General features: G+C 36.3%; 1 protein-coding gene across 3 annotated transcripts in view; it reads right to left on the bottom strand.

Moving 5' to 3' along the window:
* ZMAT1 (zinc finger matrin-type 1) overlaps positions 1-26179 on the bottom strand; it is a 32374-nt gene that overhangs the window by 4332 nt on the left and 1863 nt on the right. For 2 of the 3 annotated variants that reach the window (XM_036841258.1, XM_036841257.1), the window contains exons 2-5: positions 13889-13995; positions 9860-9961; positions 9608-9782; positions 7722-8003 (exon numbers count right to left, since the gene is read on the bottom strand). In XM_036841258.1, the coding sequence (XP_036697153.1) occupies positions 7722-8003; positions 9608-9782; positions 9860-9961; positions 13889-13995 (666 nt within the window). Of the gene's footprint in view, positions 1-4796; positions 4920-7721; positions 8004-9607; positions 9783-9859; positions 9962-13888; positions 13996-26179 lie in introns of those variants that run through there. The other variant, XM_036841259.1, reaches the window with a different exon arrangement.

Genomic DNA, 26179 nt, shown 5'->3' on the forward strand with positions numbered 1-26179 from the left:
CTTAATCATTTAAGGCCACTAAATTAATTATTACTAAGTGTATTGGCCTTGTCTAAGCAAAGATTATTCATAGAAACAGGAGATTATTGTCAAGGAGAAAGAAAGATTTTGACTTTGAAGAACATGAGGACTATGTTCACTATTGACATATACTCTATGGTGGGCCCAGGAGAGCTCAGCCAGTTATGTCAAAGTCTAAATAAATAATTCTTCAAAACTATCCTCTTTTCCTGTGCTCTGATTTTGTGCTTGCCAAGTCACTTCTGATTATAATTTGGTTTCCCATATTACTGATACAAAAAAGAGGATACCCGAGATGATAGATATTTTTTTTAAAAACCTGGGAACTGGAAATATATATTTCTCCTCCTACCATAAATCAATACCAGAATGACAGTGTATTGAACTACAATGTTTCTCAGCCTTCTCTGGTAAGAATCACCTGGAGTGTGAGTTTAAAATATAGATCCCCAGACCCCCTCCTCTGGAGAATATGATTCACTGGGACAGGGATGTGTATTTTAACAATACCCCAGCTAATTATTGTCAGAGAATGTGTGGAAAAAACCACTAAGGGAATACCTTTCCAGTTCCTTGGTTATTTATCTGCATCTTCCAATTTTGTTTTTGGTTTGAGGATCCCTGATTTGAGGCTGATCACCTCTGAAGACTCTGGACTTCCTGCAAAGCTGAGGACTAAATCCAGGACTCTGCATGCTCATAACAACCCTTTTCAGGAAATTATTACTAACCCTACTTAACAGGTTGGAAAATTAAGGCTCAGATTCACTTGGCCAATACCATGTATTTTGAGGGCACCCAAGTTGTGCAAGATAAGCAGGAATCCTGGTTTCCTCTAGACTAGTGGTTCTTAATGTTAGTTACACATTGGAAGCTTGTGGAGAACTCTAAAAATATTCATGTTACAGCTCCACATAAGACTAATTTAATCAGAATCTCTAGGGGTAGAACCAGGCTTTCTTACTTTTTGAAAGCACTCTAGATGATTTTTCTGTGCAGCCACTGTTGAGCACCACTGCCTAGATTATCGAGTCAATGATCTTCATTATGATTATAAACTCAGATTATATTCAGAGGTTTTACATATTTGTTTAGTGCTTATAGAGTATATTGTATATAATGTTCTCCTCAGTTCCTCCTTGGTTTCTTCACAAATTAGACCAGAAGATTATAATATAGGCAATATAGTAGTTTAGAGGAGCTGCAGGTCACATATGAAAGATCCAGAGGCAGTTCTGGAACTATGATCTGCTTTCTATTACCTTAGCCCTTGTCTTTTTCACACACTGATATTCTTTATCTTTTTCTAGGATATAGACATCTCAGAAAATAATATATAAAAATGGTGTAAACCCTTTCTGTGAAGACATGAAGTCTATTTATTGGCCCCAAGATCAAAATTCCTGGTCTGATCCTACTGAAACCTGCCTCTACTATGTTCCTTACACTGTCCATTCTCCTATCTGAGTCTGCTCCTTGGGCCTGTCAAGTTTTGCTCCCCTCAGCCCTGCTAGGATTCCCTGTTTCTGACTTCACCCAGAAACTCAAGCTTCTTTGCAACCTGTAACTTTCAGAATCATCCATAACCTAACACTTGTGGAGCCCACTTTTCTCCTAATCACAGCCCTATCTCATAACTCCCTGGACCAAGGTCTTTGTTTTCAAAGGATAGATTGAGGAACTGCATATCTTTATAGTCTAACATTTTGGTTCTCAATCTTGGCTCTATATCATAATCTCCTGGGGAGTTAAAAAAGAGAAAACAAAACACTAATGTGTGGGTCCCAGGGATTCTAATTTAATTGATTTTAGGGATGGCCTGAGCATTGTGATTTCTAAAAGCTGCCTGCATGATTCTAGTATGTAGTCAAGAATGAGAACCATTGATCTAATATCTTAAATGGGGAAAATCAACTGAGGGCTACATGCAAGCAAAAATGCAACTTAATGTGGCATTTAGCTTATGAAGAAAAATAGAAAATGTCCAGTTTACATGTTTTTAAATTACGGCAGGAAAACAAAATATTTCAAGAAAACTAACATTTGTTGAGGGCCTATTCTGTGATGGGTACTGTATACACTGCTTCATTTCATCCTCTTTCAATCCTGTGAAGTAGCCTTATTTTCATTTTATACCTGAGGAATCTGAGGTGCAACTGGGCAACTGACTTCAAACATTTCTCCAAATCTATGTTTATCCCACTACACAACACTGCCTTTCAATAAACAATTATCAAATATTGAGAAAAACCATATACTCATTCCCATATAAAGCACTGAGAAGGATATTGCAGAATAAAATACAATCCCTTGTCTCAAGGGGGCCAATTCAGTTAAGGGACTATAATTAATGCAACTGTCAATGAACAGTAATACCTATGAGAAATCAGAGGAAGGGGAGAATACCAAGAGCTAGAGAAATGAGGGAAGTTGTGATGGACTTTGGAGGAAAAGAAGGATTTGAATTGTAAGGAAAGCAGTTACGGCATTCCAGGGGATGAAAACAATATCAGGTATGGAAGAGACAGAAATGAGCATGATGTGCTGAATTCAAATAATCTGTTCAGCCAACACTAAACACCTCTGTGGCACCAAGCATCATGCTAGATGCTAGAGGTACAAGATGAATAAAATGGGCAGGTTGCTCACAAATCCAAGTGAGAAACAGACACATGAACAGAGGATTTCAATCTCATTTGGTAAAAGGTAAGACAAGTATGCTTAAGAGGTATGGGAATTCAAGGAAGCAGAGGCACTTAGTACAATATGGGGGTCTGAAGAGGGCTACTGGAAGAGATGATGCCTTAGTTAAACTTGGAAAAATGAAAAATAGTTAACGGTTAAAAGAGTTGAGAAGAGTACTGTAGGCAGAGGAAATAGCATGAAAAAAAACCCAGAAGTGTTTACAGGAACTAGTTAAAATTTGGAATTGTTGCAGAATAAAATATAAGGGGACGAGATGGGAGAGGCAAAAGTATATCACATCAAAGAGACTTTTATATTATGCTAAGGACCCTAGATTTTTATTCTGTGGGCTGGGAAACCTTGAAGTGGTTTAAGTAGTAAGTAACATGGTCAGCTGTGTGTTTTAGAGAACTCTCTCCTCTAACTGCAATATGGAGGGTAATTTTAAGAGGAGCAAGCCTGGAAGTAAGGAGACCACAGTTACATAAGGCAAGAGATGAGGAGGGCATGGGCTAGAAAGGTCACAGTAGGGGTAGAGAGAAGCAGGGATATTGGTGAAATATTTACCATTAAAACAGACAAAATTTAATGACTGAGTGAATGTGGGAGATAAGGGAGAAGGAGGAATCTAGAGAAGTCTAAAATACCTCTCAGCATAGTTTGGTGACTGAGTGGGTGGTGATCCTAACTGAAATTGGAACTTCATAAGGAAGTACTATTTTAGGAGGTGGGAGAATAAGCATTGGTGAGTTTGAATTTGGACACACAGAGTCTGATATATCTGTGAGATTTTCATGTAAAGGTGTCCAATAGGCAGTTAGATATGGGAATTTGAAAGGCAGAAGATAGATTAATTTTGGAGAAGTCAGGGGATGGGGGTTAGTTAAGACAATCAGAGTGGGTGAGATGTCCTGAGGATAATGTATGGGTGGGCATAGGAACACCAACATAATGATAAAAACCCTGGAGAGTGCCACTCTTTAAACTAGATGGTAGAGGAGGAGGGGGTCCATGAAAAATCAAGAAGTAAAGGACAGAGTTGTAAGGATGAACAGGAGAGAGTGATGTCAAAGGAGGAATGTTTAGTGAATGGAGTAAAGATGGCCATTGGATTTAGAAATTTAGAAGTCACAATAACCCTGTGAGGGACAGTTTCAGTGGAACGGTATAGTGGTGGTGTGGAGGGCTGGGGGAATGTGTGTCAGCAAATAGTAATGAGTTGAGGAGTGAATATCAGTAAAGACAGTTAAGAGTATATTTGAAAACCAAAAACAACAACACAACAAAAAAAAACTTGGCAAAGAAGAGAAGGGGAAAGTGTAGTAGTTAAAGGGAAATTCAAGGTTAAGAGATTATTTGGTTAAGGCAAGATACTTGGTATCCACATTTGATGGCCACATTTTTCTTGATGAAATAAGGAATAAGCTTGCCTGAATGTTGTGAGGAGGGGGAGTGTTGAACAGTAGAAGAGAGTCCTGGAGAGTGGTGTAGGCTTAAAAATCACTGCTGAAAGGAAAGTGAAGGCAAAGGAAAGTATTAAGTAGGACTAAAAGGCCACAGAGATTGGATACTAAGACTCTGTAGAGGTACCCAATCTCTAGCCTTATATAATTCTCCATAGCATCACTCAGTGTTCTGAATGTAAAAGTAGAACGAGTGGACTGTGGAATTGATTCTGGGTTGAAATCTTGCTACCAGGTAGTGAGAGAATAACAATGAGGTATAAGTAAAGCCTTCCAGAAGGTGGTTACAGCATTAAAGTGTGAGATGATGGTAGTGAAAATGCAATGGAAGGATAAAGGAAGGAGAAATAGTTCTAAGAAGACCTGATAAGACTGTGGACGGATAGGAGACAGGGAAATTTAGTCAAAGATGCCCTCAAAGATTCAAGTGTGGGTGACTAATAAATAGTGGTACTACTGGCAAAGAAAGAAAACTTGGCAAATTTAAGGTGGTTTTAGGGAAGATTATTAATTCAATTTTAGATATGTTGAGTTACAGGTGAAGGTGAGACATCTAAGTGCAATAATGGGGCTAGAAATTAGTAAAATAAACAAAACAAATACAGTAAATTAAAAATACATACATACTTTATTTCCATATCGTTATGGTAGCCATTCCTGTGCTAATAAGATCTGGACTGAATGAGGGACATGAAGAGAGCAGTAAGAATGATGAAGAAAAAGAGAAAGAGATTAGATATAGTAGAAACATATATAAACAGTAGCAGATAGAAATGAAGGCAGAGACAGAAAGAAGGGAGAAAATGGGTGAAGAGTGAATATAGTTAAAGTGGCACAGGTTAAATTGTTTTTGTCTTACTGCTTGCTCACTTATAATATGGGCTTCTGCTGTAGCTGTTCTTTGCAATTCTCATTAGCTACTTTAAATTCTCCAGCTATTTTTTAATCCTCAAATGTTTACTGTTATCAAAATGAAATAGTCAAGGCAGGGTTGAAAATCTGTTCTTTGAGCTTCACCTTCAGAGGCTAGTGACTTCAATGACTGGATTAAATTATGCTGATGATCAGCACCCGCCTCCCCAGCCAGATGAAAATTTCACCAAAATCCTTCTCTCAATCTAATAACCTTGAAACTTCAGAGTGCTAAAATGACCCTCCTTTCAGAAGTGACCAAAGTGCACACATTTCTCATGGCTGACACACTTCTCAGTTCCAATTTACCTAATGCCACAAACTAGAAGCCACTTATTTCAGACTACCCTCAGCATAGCGATGGGAAAAATACCCTAACAAGTGGAAGTTTGTCATTTCTCCAAACATCTACGACTTTCAGAAGCCCTACCACTTCTATTTCTACACTTGCCTAAATCAATGTTCTTTAAAATCCTAGATAAAAATACAGATCTCTATGTAACTTTTGGGGATATGTTGAATCACATAAAGCAGAAAACTTAATAGTACAAACACAGGGTTAGCACTCAATAAATAAAGGTTAATAGTTCACTTATTCATATATTAAACTAATCTCTATTGAGGTAGGCCTACTCTGTGCCAGTTTCTATCTCTAGTACTGGAAATATAGATGAGTTAGATGAAGTCCCTTCCCTCAAAGACCTCACATTCTAGTGGGAGATAAAGACACAGGGAGAGATAATTAGATATGCAGGTTAAGGAAGCACAGAAGATAAGCCTTGAAGGAAGTGAAAAGGCTTGAAAGCAGTGAAATGAGTAGGAGTTGGTCAAGAGAAGAGGGACATGAAGATGTTCTAGGCAAAATGGCAGCATGAAGGGCACAGAGACAAGAAATGGGGTAATGGTTTCTGGAAACCATAAGCAGTTTTTAGATTCTGACCCACATAGATCATAGCAGGAAGTAGCAGGGAATAAGCCTGGAGAAGAAGATAGGGACAAGATGGTAGAGAGCTATGAAGCTTAGATTTTTATCCTTAGAAAATAGAGAAATAAGGACTTTTAAGCAGGGGAATGACATGAAAAGATGTACACTTTAGATGAAACACTCTAGTGGTTAAATTGAGGGTGGATCTGGGGAGACAAAACTGATGGCAAGGAGAGTAGTTAGAGGTTGTGGCAATATTCTAGAACAATGCTTCTCAAAATTTATTGTGAGTACAAATCACCTAGGGATCTTGTTAAAATGCAGATTCTGATTCAGTAGGTCTGCAGTGAGGCCTGAGATTCTTTTTTCTAACAAGCTCCCAAGTGATGTTTATAATGCTGGCCACAAACCACACTTTGAGTAGCAAAACTCTAGAAAAGATGTTGAGGGCCTGAACTAGTGTGGGAAATGCATGGCTGGAGAAAAGGCAACAGTAAGATTCAGGAGGTAAAACAGTCATGGCTTGGTGCCTCATTAGATATAGGAAGTGAAGTAGATGGTGCTGTGGGATTTACAATTAACTACAGGTTTCTACTTTGAATGACTGAGTGGATTTGAAATGGCTATGAGGTATACAGGTGAAGAGGTAGCTGCTCTTTGAATATATGAATCTAAAGCTTTGCAGAAAGGTCATAAGCACACAGATGAGAGATGAAATCAGAGGAACGGATTAAATCATGTTATAGATTAAGGTCAAGAATGGAACCATGGGAACGCCTACATTTAGACAATGAATTTAAAAAAGAGCCCCCAAAGAAAACCGAAAAGAAATAGAAACACGGGAAAAGAACAATAGCATAAGGAGTTACTAATGCCAAAGAATAGAGCTTCAAGGAGGGAATAATGAACATTTTCACATTAAGCAGAAAGGTCTAGTAAGGAAAGAATTGAAAAATAATGGTTGAGTAGAGGAAAAGAAGTGGGTGGAGAAGAGAATATGAAAAGGGAATAAAATATACTAGTAGTGAGAAGGTGCCTGTGGGGGAAAAATGAAAAAACACATGGTTAGAAGAGCAAGTGGATCACTCCAGTCAGGATCAGAATCTTTACTGTGCCTGAATTCTTGCCACTCTTTCTCAGCTCCTTTGTTCATCCTCTCTCCTTCCCACTGCTATCAATCTAAATCATATACTTCCTCTATAAAGATTTTCTGAACCATGATGTTTGGCTCCTCTGGTTACCAAAAATATGTACACAAAAATCCATGTCTGCAGCCTCTTGCAATGAAGTATTATTAACCCAAGTAGTTATACACTTGCCCCATCAGGGAAAATAGTATATCTTCATTTGTATTCCCAAGAATGACTAGCCTAGCACCTAAGAGACACTTAAGTCATACTTAGTGACCGAATGATATAACTACGTGATACTAATTTAAAATACTTCCTTATGTACCTATGATATAACATGAAACCGTGGTAATACCTGTATTTTATTAGTAAGAGTCATCTAAACCTTTCTGGGTCTCATTTTCTAGAAAACCAACAGACAGACCTACATGGACTCAGAAGTCCTTACTTATCGAAAATTCTATGATCCCATGAGTATTATCAACCTCGTATTAAGTAAAAGCAAAATAGTATATACATAAGCCAGTATGTTTTATAAAATATAAACATCCTAAGAAAGAGATTTGGGATATTTTTACTGTTTACCGTTTGCATCTGATTTTGCTGGAAGAGGTTTCTCTCTTATCTTGGCTACAAACTTCTTCCTAGCTTCATTTCTTTTGTGTTTTTTCCCAACATAATGTTGTTGGGCCATTAATGGACTATTAAAGGAAGCAGGACAGAGCTTGCAATACTTGTTTGGATTATTCAAATCCAAAGCACTGCTGGAAGAGGAAGGCATAGTCTCGTCTTTAATCCCGCCTGGAGGAGGCTTGACAACAAGGGGCTTCAGAAAAGTTGACTCTGCAGAAGTAGTAATAGGCACACCTGCTGAAATAGTCATAATGAAAAGAGATCAACATGTGTCCAGCTATTAGAGTTGCATTCATTATAAAGTATTGGGGAAAGTTAGAGTTCTTTAAAAACCTGCTATCTCTGGACTTTTTCCATATAGGGCTGTTGGATAAAGGTACTCAGGCTAAAAAGAATTTCCTTCTGTGAGAATAGAAATTTGAATACAAGTCTGTCACCAAGTTTCTCCAACAAAGATACAGGAAAGAATATTCAGCATTAGGCATTTATTTCAAATGAATTGTATTCATTTGAAAAATCAATGAAGGCATAAGAGATGTCTTAGGATGGTTCTTGAAATTAGTGAGGGTAAAAGAGATGGTACCAACTTCTAAGTTGGTGTCTTTCTTGAGTAGCACAGTAAATCACCTATTCAGTCCAGATTTGTGGTGTCTGTATCTAAATAAAATTTATGCAGTTGTTTAAGGCTATAAAATTATACGTTTCCACAATTACAGTTATTTCAGAGCTCTTTCATTTAGTCTCCTCTCTGAGCCCAAATTTATGAATTTTGGGGACTAAAGATAAGGCTTTACAAGATGCTTTCTGTTGTAGGGCACACTGATTCTGTCCCTCTTGACTGACAGGCAGAAAAACAAATATACAAAAGTTAGAGAGACTAGAATAAATTTAAAAATAATTCTGGTTTCATTTATTAAGAAAACTGTATGTTTTAATGCTGATGAGGCCTATGCTATGAGTTGGAAATTAATGTTGGTAAAATTTCCATGCTAGGCATGCTTTATTCCTAAAGTGTTGAAGCTAGTGAGAATGTGGTAAATTATTTATTCCAGAGAATTGATCATCTTATTTTTTGTTCTAGCACACAACACTTTCAAAATACAGGCTGGGTTTTCCAGGGTGTACTCTGCCACTTCAGGCCAGAAGTGAGATCTGTGGGTCAGTTCTCTCATGAGCTGGCGGCCCAACATCACTGGAAGGAGGAAACAGCAACGTTTTACAGTTCTCTGTATCTTTGGCATCTAACATAAAATAAGTACTCAATAACTGCTGATTGATAATGCTAGTGGTACTTTTTCTTTATATTCATAGGAAGAAAGGAATGAGCAATCGGGTAGAAGAAGATTCCGTACCTTTTTTTTTTTTTTTGGGGCTATAGTTATAGTCAGAAAATGCTGCAACATAACTATATTATGGTGAAGACATTGGTCTGAACACACACTATGAGATAATGTTTTGGAAAGCACTAAAGCAAAAAAAAAAGAATGAGATAGATGCCAAGGGGAAGAAGTAAGAAGGAGCTAAGACTATAATTTGATTAGAAACTGGAGAGCTCAGGTTGCTTATTGTTCTTTCTTTATAGCAACATAGCAAATAACTTGCTTTTATTTGGATTTAATGAACTGAAAAGGAGAGGTCGCAACATTTCTTAAAATTCAGCTAGCAATTATGATCTCTATATTAAATTACAAGGACACAGAAAGAGATTAACCGGGCAGAAGAAGAACCAAGTTACTGTGGCAGAGTAAAAGTCTCTCCAATAAAAAATGGATGGCAGAGATAGGAAAAAATTATAGAGAGACCCTGTATTGAAGCTAAAGAGGTGAATGTCATCTTACCCATCTCTGGCTGAAATCCTGATGGAGATACCTGATCATGCTCCTCCATTAATTGCTTCAGTTTTTTAGCATGGACTTTCCCCACATAGTGAGACTGAGCAACAACTGGGGAGCTAAAAATGATGTTGCAGAGACCACAAAATTTGTTTCTGTCCACTACTTCACTCCTATGCATCTGAAATAAGAACAATCTTGTTAGAAAGATTCAATAACTCAAAGTTTCGAATTACAACATCAACAAAGGCCACTCACCTGAAAATTTCTAACATCCATCTTCATTTTCTTACCAGGCACTTCATTTTGTTCCCCATGCATTTGAAAATAAAACCTAACATTTTGAGCATGTTTTTCACTCTGAAAAAAAGATATAATATGACTTTGTTTATTCAAAAACAGAGGTACCCCAAATTTACACCTCTTCAAATTTGAGGACAGTACCCGTGAATTGAAATATATTTAATGTGTACCAAGTTTACGAAAAGGCTTCACATGTTTTCAAATCTCTAAATCTCAGTTAAAATGAAAATAATGCTGTAATTTAGAGTCCAGTAACTTCTAGGTTTTTGTTTTTGACAGAGACTCCCAGTTTTTTTTTGCCTAATATCAAACTTCTTCTTCTTCCTTAGTTACACACCTTAGGCAATATACCCAGCTAAAAGACTGCATGTTCCAGCCTCCCTTTCAGCAAGATGTAACCTTGTGACTCTATTCTGGCCAATAAAATGTAATCTGAAATGCTGGGTAGAACTTCTGGGAAGCCTCCTAACAGGATGGAGGATGAACCCTTCTTCTAACCTTCTTCCCTCCTGCTTCTGGAATTAAGATTTAAAGGTCATCTGGGACTATGGGGGATCTTGAGGACAGAGGCTAGTTCATGAGAGTAGAAAGACAGAAAATGCCTAGATCTCTGATAATGTTATGGAGCTGTCACATCAGCCCTGTACTGCTTACCTCTCAAATTCTTTTATGTGAGGAAATTAACCCTTCTACGTTAGGCACATTAGAAAAATCTCTGAACAAATGTATAACAAAATACATAATAACGAAAATGTTGGTGTAAATAGAAGGGAAACTAACATTCCTGAACATGTACTGTGAGGCAACTACTTACTCTCTCTCTACAGCATTTTAAATTGTGAAATATATACATATAGAAAAACACAGGAAATAATATAGCTGAAGTACATACCCGCTGCCCAGTTTTAACAGATATTATTAACATTTTTCTATATTTCTTTCAGATCTCCTTTTCAAAAGAGGTAAAATTTTACACATACAGTCCTATCTCCTCATGCCAACAATCCCTCCCCTCCTCAGTCTCTCCCGATAGGTAACCACTATCTTAAAGTTGGTCTATATCATTTCCTCTATGCTTCTCTTCTTTTACTAGATATGCATGTACCCATAAACAGTATTATGTACTACTGTCGTTTTTTTAAATTTTATGAAAATGGAATCAGTTTATTCATATCCTTTTCAACTTTTTATAACTCAATATTATGTAAGATTTGCCCATATTGATACACATAGCTCTAGTTCATTCATATTACATGCTGCATAATATTCCACTCCATGTGCTACCCATCAAGTCCCCTACTGAAGGCAGTTATGTTTCTGTTTATTTTGCTATCACAAGCATTTCTGCACTGAACATATGTAAACATATCTCCTAATGTAATGTCCAAGAGTTTCTTTAAAGTAGACACCTAAATATGGACTATTTGGCTTATAAGGTATGAGGGTTTTCAGCTTTAATAGGTATTATAAAATTTTTCTCCAAAGACGTTGAAGCAAGCAACTATACTCCAATAAAAATTAATTAAAAAAAGATGTTGAAGCAGTTTACAACTCCAAATGTAGCACATATGAGTGATTTGTCTTCCTATATTCTCCTGAATTGTTAAGTGCTATTAGATTTCAATTTTTGTGAGCATGATGGTTTTGATAAGATAGTTCATTATCACTTTAACTTGCATTTCCCATATGATCACTTCTGAAGTTAAGTGTCTCTTCTATAGCCTGTTTATAATACTTTCCCATTTTTCTATTAGGTTGTTTCTTGTTCTAATTGATATTAGTTCTTTATATATTCTAGATACTAATCCTTTGTTAGTTGTATTGGTTATAAATAGCACTCAATCTGTGGCTTGTCTTTTAACTTTATAATGAGTTTTTTTGTCATATAAATTTTCCCTACCAGGTATCATGGCATATTTTAAAGCTATACTAATAAGGTGAAATTATTATAGAGACAGGCAAACAGAGCAATACAATAAAACATAATAACATTATAAGTATATATATGTATATACGAAAATTAACTTATGATAGAGATGCCACTACAAATCAGTGAGGCAAGGATGGACTGTTTAAATAAATATTGCTGGGATACCTGGCTATCTGTATGGAAAATAATGTTACCACCCTCCATATGTGAAAATCAATACCAGATAGATCAAACATTTTAACCTAAAAAATAAAACTTTTAAAAGTATTAGAAGAAAATAGACAGAAATATCTATATGACAAAAGAACAAAGAATGGTTTCTTAAACACGTAAGTATAAATACAAAAGGAAATATCAATAAGTGCAACCTCATTAAAATTCAAAACTTCTGCAGTACTGTCCTATTTTACATGTACAATAAATACTATGCTTAGATAGTCTGACACTATTAACCAAGCTGTATACTAAAGAGAAAAAAAATCACCTTTTCAAGTAGGATATTTGCACAGAAGTGCTTTCAAATATATGGAAAGTCATGTATAGTTTTGATTTGATTATTTAACAACCTTAAGTACCAAACTTACAGATGGCACTGAAATTTAAATTTAAAAATATGCTACAACATTACATAACATAATGCTTTATAGCCATTAAACTTTATAGAAAAGTAAAAAGATGTAATGATAGGTCAAAGTGTTCAGAATATGTTCTTATATGAAAAAGCAAGTGCAAAACAACATACAATTCTCTTTTGTAAAAATATGTCTGTGTGTTTAGAAAGCATACTGGAATCATATAAGCTAAACAGAAGTTAATTAAATGATGCTTACTTACAAGCAACAGAATTATGATTGATTCATATTTTCTTATATTTTTGTATATTTTCTACACTGAATAGTACTTCATAAGCCCATAAAAGTGATTTTTCAAATTTAAATTCAAATGGTTCCAACCACAGTTATCACAGAGCACCTTGATTATGTGTCTCTCTTTATTAACTCTAAATCTTTGAACTTCGAGGTCCCAGGATATGCTAGGCACAATTACATATTTGATTTCACTTAATTCCCACAAGTATAGTAAGAGAGATTTTATGCCCCTATTTTACAGGCTCAAGAAACATGCTCAGAGAGGTAAAGTGACTTGCCCAGGGTTTCACAACAATGGTGGAGTTAAGACTTGAACCTACGTCCTCTCAATCCACAGCCAACACAATTTCACTATCTGTAATTACAGTAATTGAATCCCAATCAACATAAGGACTGAAATATAGTTGCCAATAAGATTAGCAATGGGCAAAACAAGATGAGGTGTTTAAAAAAGTAGAACTGGCATTATATTTCTTTTAAGTAAATGTATCTAGTACTTTTGTTAACATGGATACCAGATATGAAAAAAAATCCAATAGTTCATAATATGATGTAGAAATGGGAGACAACACTAAAAGAAAGGAAAGAACACTGGATATGAAATTAGAAGAACTCATTTTTAAGCTTAGTCATGCCAAGATTAGCTATGCAGAATCACTATCCCTCTGGGTTTCAGTTTTCTAATCAATAAACTAAAGAAGTAAGAACATTAAACATTCCTCTTTTAACTCTAGAATTCTATGGTACTGTGCTTAAAAACATGTAGCTAAATCAAGTGCAAGACTCGTTCATTTTGTTTTTATCCTTCATTTACTGTAAAGGAAAACTCTGGAGCTCAATAATATCCCTTGATTTACATTAACTGTTTCCTACTCAAGCTTTATAAAACTTCCCTTATATTTACTACAAGGACACGAAGGATATAGTGGCTTGATAGATACAAATGGAGGCAGAATGATGTGAAGAAAAGAAAACATGCTTTGGAGTCAAAAAGGCTAAGTTTAAACCCGAATTCTCCAAACTTAAGCTAGTAAGTTACTGTCCCTCTCTGAGCCAGGCTCCTCATCCATCAAAGGGAAATAATACACAGGATTCTCATAAGAATCAAAAACAGATAATATATGAAGTTTATCTGCCATATTTAAAAACCTATTTTAGATTCTATTCCCATTATTTTTAACCTACCTCATAATGTGAAATCCTTTGTGATTCAAACTGCAGCACCACTCCACATATATTACAAAAATTATCTGTAAAAAGTTCAGTCTTTTCTTGTTCTTTCCAAGTCATATCTATGAATAAAATAAAGGGTAATGAGACTATATATCACATAAATGAATATTTAGAAGTATCATTTTCATTCTTCAACTACATATTGTTTCATATACCACCTCAAACCTGAGTGCTTGTGAGGCTACAATAAAAGCTTTTTGCTTATTGAGTATGCAATTTAATATGAGCATAATAAATATGCCTCTAATGTAGGATATAGCAAGAGGTATTTATTTAACATGATAAGCCTAGGCAATACCATTCCAAACGAAAAGTTATGGGGGTACCAGTAACTTCATGAGCTTCGTAGACTGATTTGGGGCACCAATAATGAGCAGCAGGATTAAAACACCAAGCCTTGGAATTTGTGTTTTACAGTAGACAATCCTTAAAAAGGCATTGTTATAAGATTGTCACTTATCTGGAGCTATGGCTCCAACGTTATCTAAAAATCACACGGAACCACAAAAAAACTTTGCCCATAGTAGGCAAACATTTTCCATTGTTGTACGAACATTAGCACACTCATCTGGCCAAACAAGTCTCACAGAAGCCGCCAAAGCTATAAAGTAATGTTCATATAATAACATCTAGAAGTATTATTTCTAAATGTTTCTCACTGTAATAAATAACACATGCCAAAACTTTCTGAATTTACACTTGAGGTCCACACTTCTATCTAAACTTCTTAACAGCTGCAATGTATTCCGCCAAAATTTATTAGTGTATCTATAAGGTATAAATCACAAAACATCAAAATTTTGCTTGCTATTTGGCTATTTAAATGAATAAGCTGATACCAAACATACTTTCACAGAGAAAGGCCAATGATATATTAAATGGATAAAAAGTTGTAGAACAATAAATACAATACATCCATTTCCAACACTAACAAAAATTAAATATACATCACATATAAAAAATATGGAAAGATATAAATTAAATTTAAAAGTGATTAACTTTGGGAAGCGGGGCTAGAAAAGCAAGAAAGGGAGAAAATTTAACATTTTATTTTCTGTACAACTGTTTTCTTTCGATTTTTGCAAGAAGTATGTAGGACTTTCTATTTAAAAGCCTTTAGAGGTATTTATTTTAAAAGTTATGTTGGATATCTGCAACTAAGCTTTGTTTTCAGTACCACTGTATGGACTAAAAATGCTTACTTAAATTGCATGCTCAAGATAATAATAACTGTAACTAGGAACATGTCAAAAACAAGTTGATGAACACTTAAAAATTTATCCCTATAATATATAGTATCTTCTCTGAATTATTTTTAGGTTGTTTTAAAATATATGATTTCTCTAACTTTGACTCTTAAAGTCAGCAAGGTAGAGAGTTTAAAGTGTATTTCAGGACTTCCCTTGTTTCAGAATTAACTACTATATGCAATCTGAGCATAGTGATAAGATATTGAACTTCCTATTAAAATCTTTAATAATAAGTAAATATTATCATTTGGTGGCAATATAACTTGCTACAGAGGGAAAGTTTCCATTAAGAAGACAAAAGGAAACTACTAATTTAGAGGTTCAACAATTCCTAAAATTTAACACTCATTTCTTTCCTAGATCAACCTTTAATTCCAGATTTCCCCACTTCTAATAGTCAAAGTTTGACACTGACACTCAAGTTGGGAAATATGAAGGCTAAGTATTTTAACCTAGCCTTTCATTACTGGTGACCCAGATAAATTTCCATGAAGTCCATGAAGTTACTGGTACCCCTACAACATTTCCTTTAGAATGGTATTGCCTAGACTTATTGCCTTTGACTCATTTTCTCAAACAAGATCTTGGTCTGTTTTTCTTTATTAAATGGCATAATATTCCAGACTCAAAACCTCAGCCATGCTCCTCCCCAGCAAATCACTGTTTCATGTCAATTCTAGCTTATAACGTTATTTGATATCCATCTCTTCCTTTTAATTCCCCATAATACTACCCAAGTTCAGGCCCTCAATGTCTTGCACATCATTTAGCTTTATTGGTATTTACTGAGGTTAGTTTCAAAGTACTATGGTACACATTTTGGAAAGAGATAAGAAAAAAGAACGAGCACTTATTGAAGGCCCTCTATGTGTAAACAAGATAACAGCTTACCCCTTTAGTTCTTTAAACAAGTCTGCAAGGTAAGTGATATTTCCCACATTCTGAAGGTTAGGAAATTAGGATTCACTGAAATCGAAATAACTTGTCACATGTGTTATTTGGTGGAGTGGAACTTTGTTTTATCTTGACTTTTTTCCATTATAAATACATAACTGTTCCACATGTTGGAAATGACACAGCAAGTGAATAACTCCTAATCTCAAGGAATTTACAATTTAGTAAGGAAGATGTGTATAGAAAGAACCATGGGGACTTCACTGGTGGTCCAGTGGCGAGGACTCCACACTCCCAATGCAGGGGCCTGGGATCAATCCCTGGTGGGGGAACTGGATCCCACATTCCGCAACTAAGAGTTCACATGTAACAAGTGAAAGATCCTGCAGGCCGCAACTAAAGATTCTGCGTGCAGCGACGAAGATCCCACATGCCACAACTAAAGATCCCCGTGCCACAACTAAGACCTGGTGCAGCTAATTTGTTTATTTATTTATGTATTTATTTATTATTTTTTATTATTTATTTATTTATTTAAAGAACTATGCTTCCAAGATCAAAATGTCATAAGTGATAAAAGACATAAGGTACAGTGGGTTCCTGCTGAGGAGTTTGGGAAAAGCTTTCTAGAGGAGAACAGGTTTTGAACTAAGCTTTAAAAGATGTATAAAATTCAGATAAAAAGAGTGGATTAAAGGGACCTGGGGGCACACAAGAATATGAAGGACAATAATTGAAAGCTTGGAATGAGGCCAAATCATAATTGGCTTCATTAGGGCATTTGGACTTAATTCTGCATTCAACAAGGGAAAAGAAGTGATTAAAATGGGATATGAGAGGAGCTTCAAGATGGCGGAAGAGTAAGATGCGGAGATCACCCTCCTCCCCACAAACACATCAGAAATACATCTACATGTGGAACAACTCCTACAGAACACCTACTGAACACTGGCAGAACACCTCAGACCTCCCAAAAGGCAAGAAACTGCCCACGTACCTGGGTAGGGCAAGAGAAAAAAGAAAAAACAGAGATTAGAATAGGGATGGGACCTGCACCACTGGGAGGGAGCTGTGAAGGAGGAAATGTTTCCACACACTAGGAAGGCCCTTCGTAGGCGGAGACTGTGGGTGGCAGAGGGGGGGAGCTTTGGAGCCACGGAGGAGAGCACAGCAACAGGGGTGCAGAGACGGGTATGAGACGCTAAGGCTGCTACTGCAGCCACCAAGAAGCCTGTGTGCAAGCACAGGTCACTATCCACACCTCCCCTACCAGGAGCCTGTGCAGCCCGCCACTACCAGGGTCCTGTGATCCAGGGACAACTTCCCCAGGAGAATGCACGGCGCGCCTCAGGCTGGTGCAACGTCATGCTGGTCTCTGCCGCTGCAGGCTCGCCCCGCATCTGTACCCCTCCCTCCCCCCGGCCTGAGTGAGCCAGAGCCCCGAATCAGCTGCTCCTTTAACCCTGCCCTGTCTGAGCAAAGAACAGATGCCCTCAGGCGACCTACATGCAGAGGCGGGTCCAAATCTAAAGCTGAACCCCGGGAGCTGTGCGAACAAAGAAGAGAAAGGGAAATTTCTTCCAGCAGCCTCAGGAGCAGCGGATTAAATCTCCACAATCAACTTGATGTACCCTGCATCTGTGGAATAGCTGATTAGACAATGAATCATCCCAAATTGAGGAGGTGGACTTTGGGAACAATGATATGTATATTTTTCTCCCTTTTTCTCTATTTGTGAGCATGTATGTGTATGCTTCGGTGTGTGATTTTGTCTGTAGAGCTTTCCTTTTACCATTTGTCCTAGGGTTCTGTCTGTCCGTTTTTTTTTTTCATTACTTAAAACATGTTTTTCTTAATAATTTTTTTAATTTAATTTATTTTATTTTTTATTTATTTTACTTTATTTTATTTTTTTTACTTTATTTTATTTTATCTTCTCCTTTCTTTCTTTCTTTTCTCCCTTTTCTTCTGAGCCGTGTGGAGGACAGGCTCTTGGTGCTCCAGCCAGGCGTCAGCGCTGTGCCTCTGAGGTGGGAGAGCCAACTTCAGGACACTGGTCCATAAGAGACCTCCCAGCTCCACGTAATATCAAACGGCAAAAATCTCCCAGAGATCTCCACCTCAACACCAAGACCCAGCTTCACTCAACGACCAGCAAGCTACAGTGTTGGACACCCTATGCCAAACAACTAGCAAGACAAGAACACAGCTCCATCCATTAGCAGAGAGGCTGCCTAAAATCATAATACGGCCACAGACACCACAAAACACACCACAAGACATGGACCTGCCCACCAGAAATACAAGATCCAGCCTCATACACCAGAACACAGGCACTAGTCGCCTCCACCAGGAAGCCTACACAACCCACTGAATCAACCTTAGCCACTGGGGACAGACACCAAAAACAATGGAAACTACGACCTGCAGCCTGCAAAAAGGAGACCCCAAACACAGTAAGTTAAGCAAAATGAGAAGACAGAGAAACACACAGTAGATGAAGGAGCAAGGCAAAAACCCACCAGGCCTAACAAATGAAGAGGAAATAGGCAGTCTACCTGAAAAAGAATTCAGAATAAAGATAGCAAAGATGATCCAAAATCTTGGAAATAGAATGGAGAATATACAAGAAACGTTTAACAAGGACCTAGAAGAACTAAAGAGGAAACAAACAGTGATGAACAACAAAAAAAATGAAATTAAAAATTCTCTGGAAGGGATCAATAGCAGAATAACTGAGGCAGAAGAACGGATAAGTGAACTGGAAGATAAAATAGTGGAAACAACTACTGCAGAGCAGAATAAAGAAAAAAAAATGAAAAGAATTGAGTACAGTCTCAGAGACCTCTGGGACAACATTAAACGCACCAACATTCGAATTATAGGGGTCCCAGAACAAGAAGAGAAAAAGAAAGGGACTGAGAAAATATCTGAAGAGATTATAGTAGAAAACTTCCCTATTATGGGAAAGGAAATAGTTAATCAAGTCCAGGAAGCACAGAGAGTCACATACAGGATAAATCCAAGGAGAAACACACCAAGACACATATTAATCAAACTATCAAAGATTAAATACAAAGAACAAATATAAAAAGCAGCAAGGGAAAAACAACAAATAACACATAAGGGAATCCCCATAAGGTTAACAGCTGATCTTTCAGCAGAAACTCTGTAAGCCAGAAGGGAGTGGAAGGACATATTTAAAGTGATGAAGGAGAAAAACCTACAACCACGATTACTCTACCCAGAAAGGATCTCATTCAGAATGATGGAGAAATTAAAACCGTTACAGACAAGCAAAAGCTAAGAGAATTCAGCACCACCAAACCAGCTTTACAACAAATGCTAAAGGAACTTCTCTAGGCAGGAAACACAACAGAAGGAAAAGACCTACAATAACAAACCCAAAACAATTAAGAAGATGGTAATAGGAACATACATATCAATAATTACCTTAAATGTAAACAGATTAAATGTTCCAACCAAAAGACATAGATTGGCTAAATGGATACAAAAACAAGACCCGTATATATGCTGTCTACAAGAGACCCACTTCAGACCTAGGGACACATACAGACTGAAAGTGAGGGGATGGAAAAGGATATTCCATGCAAATGGAAATCAAAAGAAAGCTGGAGTAACAATTCTCATATTAGACAAAATAGACTTTAAAACAAAAACTATTACAAGAGACAAAGAAGGACACTACATAATGATCAAGGGATCAATCTAAGAAGAAGATATAACAATTGTAAATATTTATGCACCCAACACAGGAGCACCTCAATACATGAGGCAAATACTAACAGCCATAAAAGGGGAAATCGACAGTAACACAATCATAGTAGGGGACTTTAACAACCCACTTTCACCAATGGACAGATCATCCAAAATGAAAATAAATAAGGAAACACAAGTTTAAATGATACATTAAACAAGATGGACTTAATTGATATTTATAGGACATTCCATCCAAAAACAACAGAATACACATTCTTCTCAAGTGCTCATGGAACATTCTCCAGGGTAGAACATACCTTGGTTCACAAATCAAGCCTTGGTAAATATAAGAAAATTGAAATTGTATCAAGTATCTTTTCCGACCACAACGCTATGAGACTAGATATCAATTACAGGAAAAAATCTGTAAGAAATACTAACACATGGAGGCTAAATAACGCACTACTTAATAACCAAGAGATCACTGAAGATATCAAAGAGGAAATAAAAAAAATACCTAGAAACAAATGACACTGAAAACACGACGACCCAAAACCTATGGGATGCAGTAAAAGCATTTCTAAGAGGGAAGTTTATAGCAATACAATCCTACCTTAAGAAACAAGAAACAACTCAAAAAAAAACCTAACCTTACACCTAAAGCAATTAGAGAAAGTAGAACAAAAGAAACCCAAAGTTAGCAGAAGGAAAGAAATCATAAACATCAGATCAGAAATAAATGAAAAAGAAATGAAGGAAACGATAGCAAAGATCAATAACACTAAAAGCTGGTTCTTTGAGAAGATAAACAAAATTGATAAACCATTAGCCAGACTTATCAAGAAAAAAAGGGAGAAGACTCAAATCAATAGAATTAGAAATGAAAAAGGAGAAGTAACAACTGACACTGCAGAAATACAAAGGATCATGAGAGATTACTACAAGCAACTCTATGCCAATAAAATGGACAACCGGGAAGAAATGAAATAATTCTTAGAAATGCACAACCTTCCAAGACTGAACCAGGAAGAACCAGAAAATATGAACAGACCAATCACAAGCACTGAAATTGAAACTCTGATTAAAAATCGTCCAACAAACAAAAGCCCAGGACCAGATGGCTTCACAGGCGAATTCTATCAAACATTTAGAGAAGAGCTAACACCTATCCTTCTCAAACTCTTCCAAAATATAGCAGAGGGAGGAACACTCCCAAACTCATTCTATGAGGCCACCATCACTGTGGTACCAAAACCAGACAAAGATGTCACAAAGAAAGAAAACTACAGGCCAATACACTGATGAACATAGATGCAAAAATCCTCAACAAAATACTAGCAAACAGAATCCAACAGCACATTAAAAGGATCATACACCATGATCAAGTGGGGTTTATCCCAGGAATGCAAGGATTCTTCAATATACGCAAATCAATCAACGTGATACACCATATTAACAAATTGAAGGAGAAAAACCATATGGTCATCTCAATTGATGCAGAGAAAGCTTTCGACAAAATTCAACACCCATTTATGATAAAAACCCTCCAGAAAGTAGGCATAGAGGGAACATTCCTCAACATAATAAAGGCCATATATGACAAACCCACAGCCAACATCGTCCTCAATGGTAAAAAACTGAAAACATTTCCACCAAGATCAGGAACAAGACAAGGTTGCCCGCTCTCACCACTATTATTCAACATAGTTTTGGAAGTTTTAGCCACAGCGATCAGAGAAGAAAAAGAAATAAAAGGAACCAAAATTGGAAAAGAAGAAGTAAAGCTGTCACTGTTTGCCGATGACATGATACTATACGTAGAGAATCCTAAAGATGCTACCAGAAAACTACTAGAGCTAATCAATGAATTTGGTAAAGTAGCAGGATACAAAATTAATGCACAGAAATCTCTTGCATTCCTATACACTAATGATGAAAAATCTGAAAGTGAAATTAAGAAAACACTCCCATTTACCACTGCAACAAAAAGAATAAAATATCTAGGAATAAACCTACCTAAAGAGACAAAAGACCTGTATGCAGAAAATTATAAGACACTGATGAAAGAAATTAAAGTTGATATAAATAGATGGAGAGATATACCATGTTCTTGGATTCGAAAAACCAAAATTGTGAAAATGACTCTACTACCCAAAGCAATATACAGATTCAATACAATCCCTATCAAACTACCACTGGCATTTTTCACAGAACTAGAACAATAAATTTCACAATTTGTATGGAGACACAAAAGACTCCGAATAGCCAAAGCAGTCTTGAGGGAAAAAAAAACGGAGGTGGAGGAATCAGACTCCCTGACTTCAGACTATTCTACAAAGCTACAGTAATCGAGACAATATGGTACTGGCACAAAAACAGAAACATAGGTCAATGGAACAAGATAGAAGCCCAGAGATAAACCCACGCACCTATGGTCAACTAATCTATGACAAAGGAGGCAAAGATATACAATGGAGAAAAGACAGTCTCTTCAATAAGTGGTGCTGGCAAAACTGGGCAGCTACATGTAAAAGAATGAAATTAGAACACTCCCTAACACCATACACAAAAATAAACTCAAAATGGATTCGAGACCTAAATGTAAGACCGGACACTATAAAACTCTTAGAGGAAAACATAGGAAGAACACTCTTAGACATAAATCCCAGCAAGATCTTTTTTGATCCACCTCCTAGAGTAATGGAAATAAAAACAAAAATAAAGAAATGGGACCTAATGAAAGTTCAAAGCTTTTGCACAGCAAAGGAAACCATAAACAAGACTAAAAGACAACCCTCAGAATGGGAGAAAATATTTGCAAACGAATCAACGGACAAAGGATTAATCTCCAAAATATATAAACAGCTCATGCAGCTCAATATTAAAGAAACAAACAACCCAATCCAAAAATGGGCAGAAGACTTAAATAGACATTTCTCCAAAGAAGACATACAGATGGCCAGGAAGCACATGAAAAGCTGCTCAACATCACTAATTATTAGAGAAATGCAAATCAAAACTACAGTGAGGTATCACCTCATACCAGTTAGAATGGGCATCATCAGAAAATCTACAAACAACAAATGCTGGAGAGGGTGTGGAGAAAAGGGAACCCTCTTGCACTGTTGGTGGGAATTTCAATTGATACAGCCACTATGGAGAACAGTATGGAGGTTCCTTAAAAAACTAAAAATAGAATTACCATATGATCCAGCAATCCCACTTCTGGGCATATACCCAGAGAAAATCATAATTCAAAAAGACACATGCAGCCCAATGTTCATTGCAGCACTATTTACAATAGCCAGGTCATGGAAGCAACCTAAATGCCCATCGACAGACGAACGGATAAAGAAGATGTGGTACATATATACAATGGAATATTACTCAGCCATAAAAAAGAACGAAATTGAGTCATTTGTTGAGACGTGGATGGATCTAGAGACTGTCATACAGAGTGAAGTAAGTCAGAAAGAGAAAAACAAATATCGTATATTAACGCATGTATGTGGAACCTAGAAAAATGGTACAGATGAATCAGTTTGCAGGGCAGAAGTTGAGACACAGATGTAGAGAACAAACGTGTGGACACCAAGGGGGGAAAACCGCAGTGGGGTGGGGATGGTGGTGTGCTGAATTGGGCGATTGGGATTGACATGTATACACTGATGTGTATAAAATTGATGACTAATAAGAAACTGCACTATAAAGAAACAAACAAAAAAAATCAACTAATACTACACTTTCTTTGGGTTATTTGTATGGAAATACATTAATATAAATGTTTCAGACATTACATGAAATATCTTAAAATCTTATATGTTCTGGTATAATGTTATGTCATAATTCTAGTTATTACTTTAAAATGTATATCTCAGAAATAACTAAATATCCTTGTCAATTGCATTATTATGAACTTTCATCAAATCTTTAACCGTGGTCATTTTTAAGTCTTTTGTCATTTACAGACAGTTCTGGGTATACTCTGATGCTTTCGCAAAAATGTTCCTATAAAAGGGTTTCATCTTCAAGGAATTCATGGAAAAGACTCTGACAAGTACAGGTTTCTGGTAACTGACTATACTGCTGAACTGAATGAATAAGCATTTTCAAAACTCTAATGGAAAACTGATGAATTCATAAAAGTGCTAACAAAAGATCAAGATGAAAAAAAAATTAATTACATGGGACTGAGTGAACTGATGAGGATGATTATAATTTTTGTGACTTTCTGTTTGAATACAAAAAAAATCCCACAAGGACTCAGAGGCAAAAAATATACAAATCAATTTTCACTGCAAAGTAAAGGAGCTGTTACAGTGGAGGATTACTGGACTGAATGGCAATATTATGACATAGTATGAGTGTGTTTCGTGTTTGGTAATTGCAATCATTTTTGCTTTCGTTGTGGTCATCCATTTACAATGCTTGGTGTCAGTTTATTTATCTCTTGTAAAAATAAAATACAGTGGAAAAAAACCTATGATTTTGATTTTAAAATTTTAATTATTTTGCCCTTTTTATAAAATCTTCAGTTTATGAGCGAATGAATGTATGTTTCATAGTAGTTTAAAATACTTTATGTGACATTGGAAGATTGTCTCAACTTGGAAAGCAAAGCAATTATGCCCGTAGGTACTCAATCAATGACAAATGTTGTTTATTAGACAACTGCTAAGAATACATTTTATAAATTAACCCATATAATGCTTTATCAGCATTATGGTCTATCTGATGATTGTTAAATATGCAACAATTTCAAGTGTTAAATAAATTGCTTCAGTCTGGAAAAAAAATTAATTCTAACAGTTGGCTAATTATTCTTCCTTAGTACTAACATTACATGTATAATATAACGTGTTTTAGTGTGCCTATAGTATCTGAAACACCATGGGCAAAGTACAGATTTATAATAAATGATGGTGCAGCCTTGATAGTTTAGGAGTCTGGCTAGTTACCCTTAAAACTGCTTTTTCCCCAATTATTTTTTTATTTTATAATTTTACTATCAAGCACTACTATTGAGCTCTATAATATAGCTGTGTCTAGTTCACCTGTATATTCTGGGCACTGAACCAAGTGCCTGGCACAGGTGCACGTGTGCCTGCACACGCGCACACACACACAGGTGTTCAATAAATGATTCCTGAATAAGTGAAGGAAAGACTATTAACTAGGTTTTCTTATGCTGCACTTGAACTTTACTGAATAACATCAAGACAAAGGAAAGTCTTGTTAGGTAATTGCTGTGCAAACAGATCATTAACTAAATTAAATGCCAGTATGTCCTCCAATCTAAAACAGAATCCATTTAATAATTTCTTTTTCTTAAAAGGAAGAAGGAAATAAGAGAGTTTTTGTTTATTTTTGTTTTGATTTTTACTATGATCATATGTGAAAATTCAGTTTTGAGCCATTAAACATTTTTGAAAAACTTCACTGAATGAAATATGAAGGGTCCCTCAAAATCTCATGACTCCCCTTGCCATGAATTTGGGGTAGGTATGTGCTTTTTTCATGTGTGTTCACTTGGCATTTCTTTCATTTGTTGATTGTTTTTAAGTTGATTGCCCAATTTCCCACTTGTAACCTTTCAGAGTTTCTAATCTTCCCTGCTTGGCAATCTCTAATCTCCACTGATATTTGCTCATTACCAACCCCAAGACAGATGAAATCCTCAGGAGTGTTGACTACAGTTGAAAATGAATCAGCAAATGCTTTATCAAACAACTTTTAATGGTCCTATCTGGAGTGGATTTGCAATAATCTGAATCTTGACAATTCTTTGCCACCCGTTAGAGCCATCTCCTAACTAGGACTTAAAAAAATAAACAAGCAAAAGACATTGGCACACCACTAAGAAACATTTTTCTCTCTTCTCTTTTAGCCACTATCATAACTGGTAACCATTTATGGCCTTTATAAATATCTAAACAAAAATATTTTGAGACCTAATAGTGTTTTGGACAGTGTACTATATCAAATATGCATCATTTGTTAGGTGAAAATTTAAGAGTTTTCGTTTGGACTGAACAGTTAATGAAGGCTATTTACCCAAAATGAAATGGTAAGAGATAATTTTTAGGTAGCAATTTATATTTGGTTTCTCATATCCTAGTAAATTGTCTCAACACTAACAACACATATTTCATTACTCACTGAATGTCAGGTCATAACTCTCGATGAAGGTTTCTATGGCTTATGAATCATTGTTCTAGTGCACAGCCATGGAAATGCCATCGAAAGATTATCAATGCAGAGCTGCAAAATCATGGTTCATGCTTTCAGATCTGAAATCAACCTCGAGTTTGGCTACGCCAATACCTCTATTTCAAAAATGTCAAGACCCAAATCCAGGAAGCTTGGGATCTGTTCAGGG

This window comes from Balaenoptera musculus, unplaced genomic scaffold, assembly GCF_009873245.2.
Source record: "Balaenoptera musculus isolate JJ_BM4_2016_0621 unplaced genomic scaffold, mBalMus1.pri.v3 scaffold_70_arrow_ctg1, whole genome shotgun sequence".
Classification (NCBI taxonomy): domain Eukaryota; kingdom Metazoa; phylum Chordata; class Mammalia; order Artiodactyla; family Balaenopteridae; genus Balaenoptera; species Balaenoptera musculus.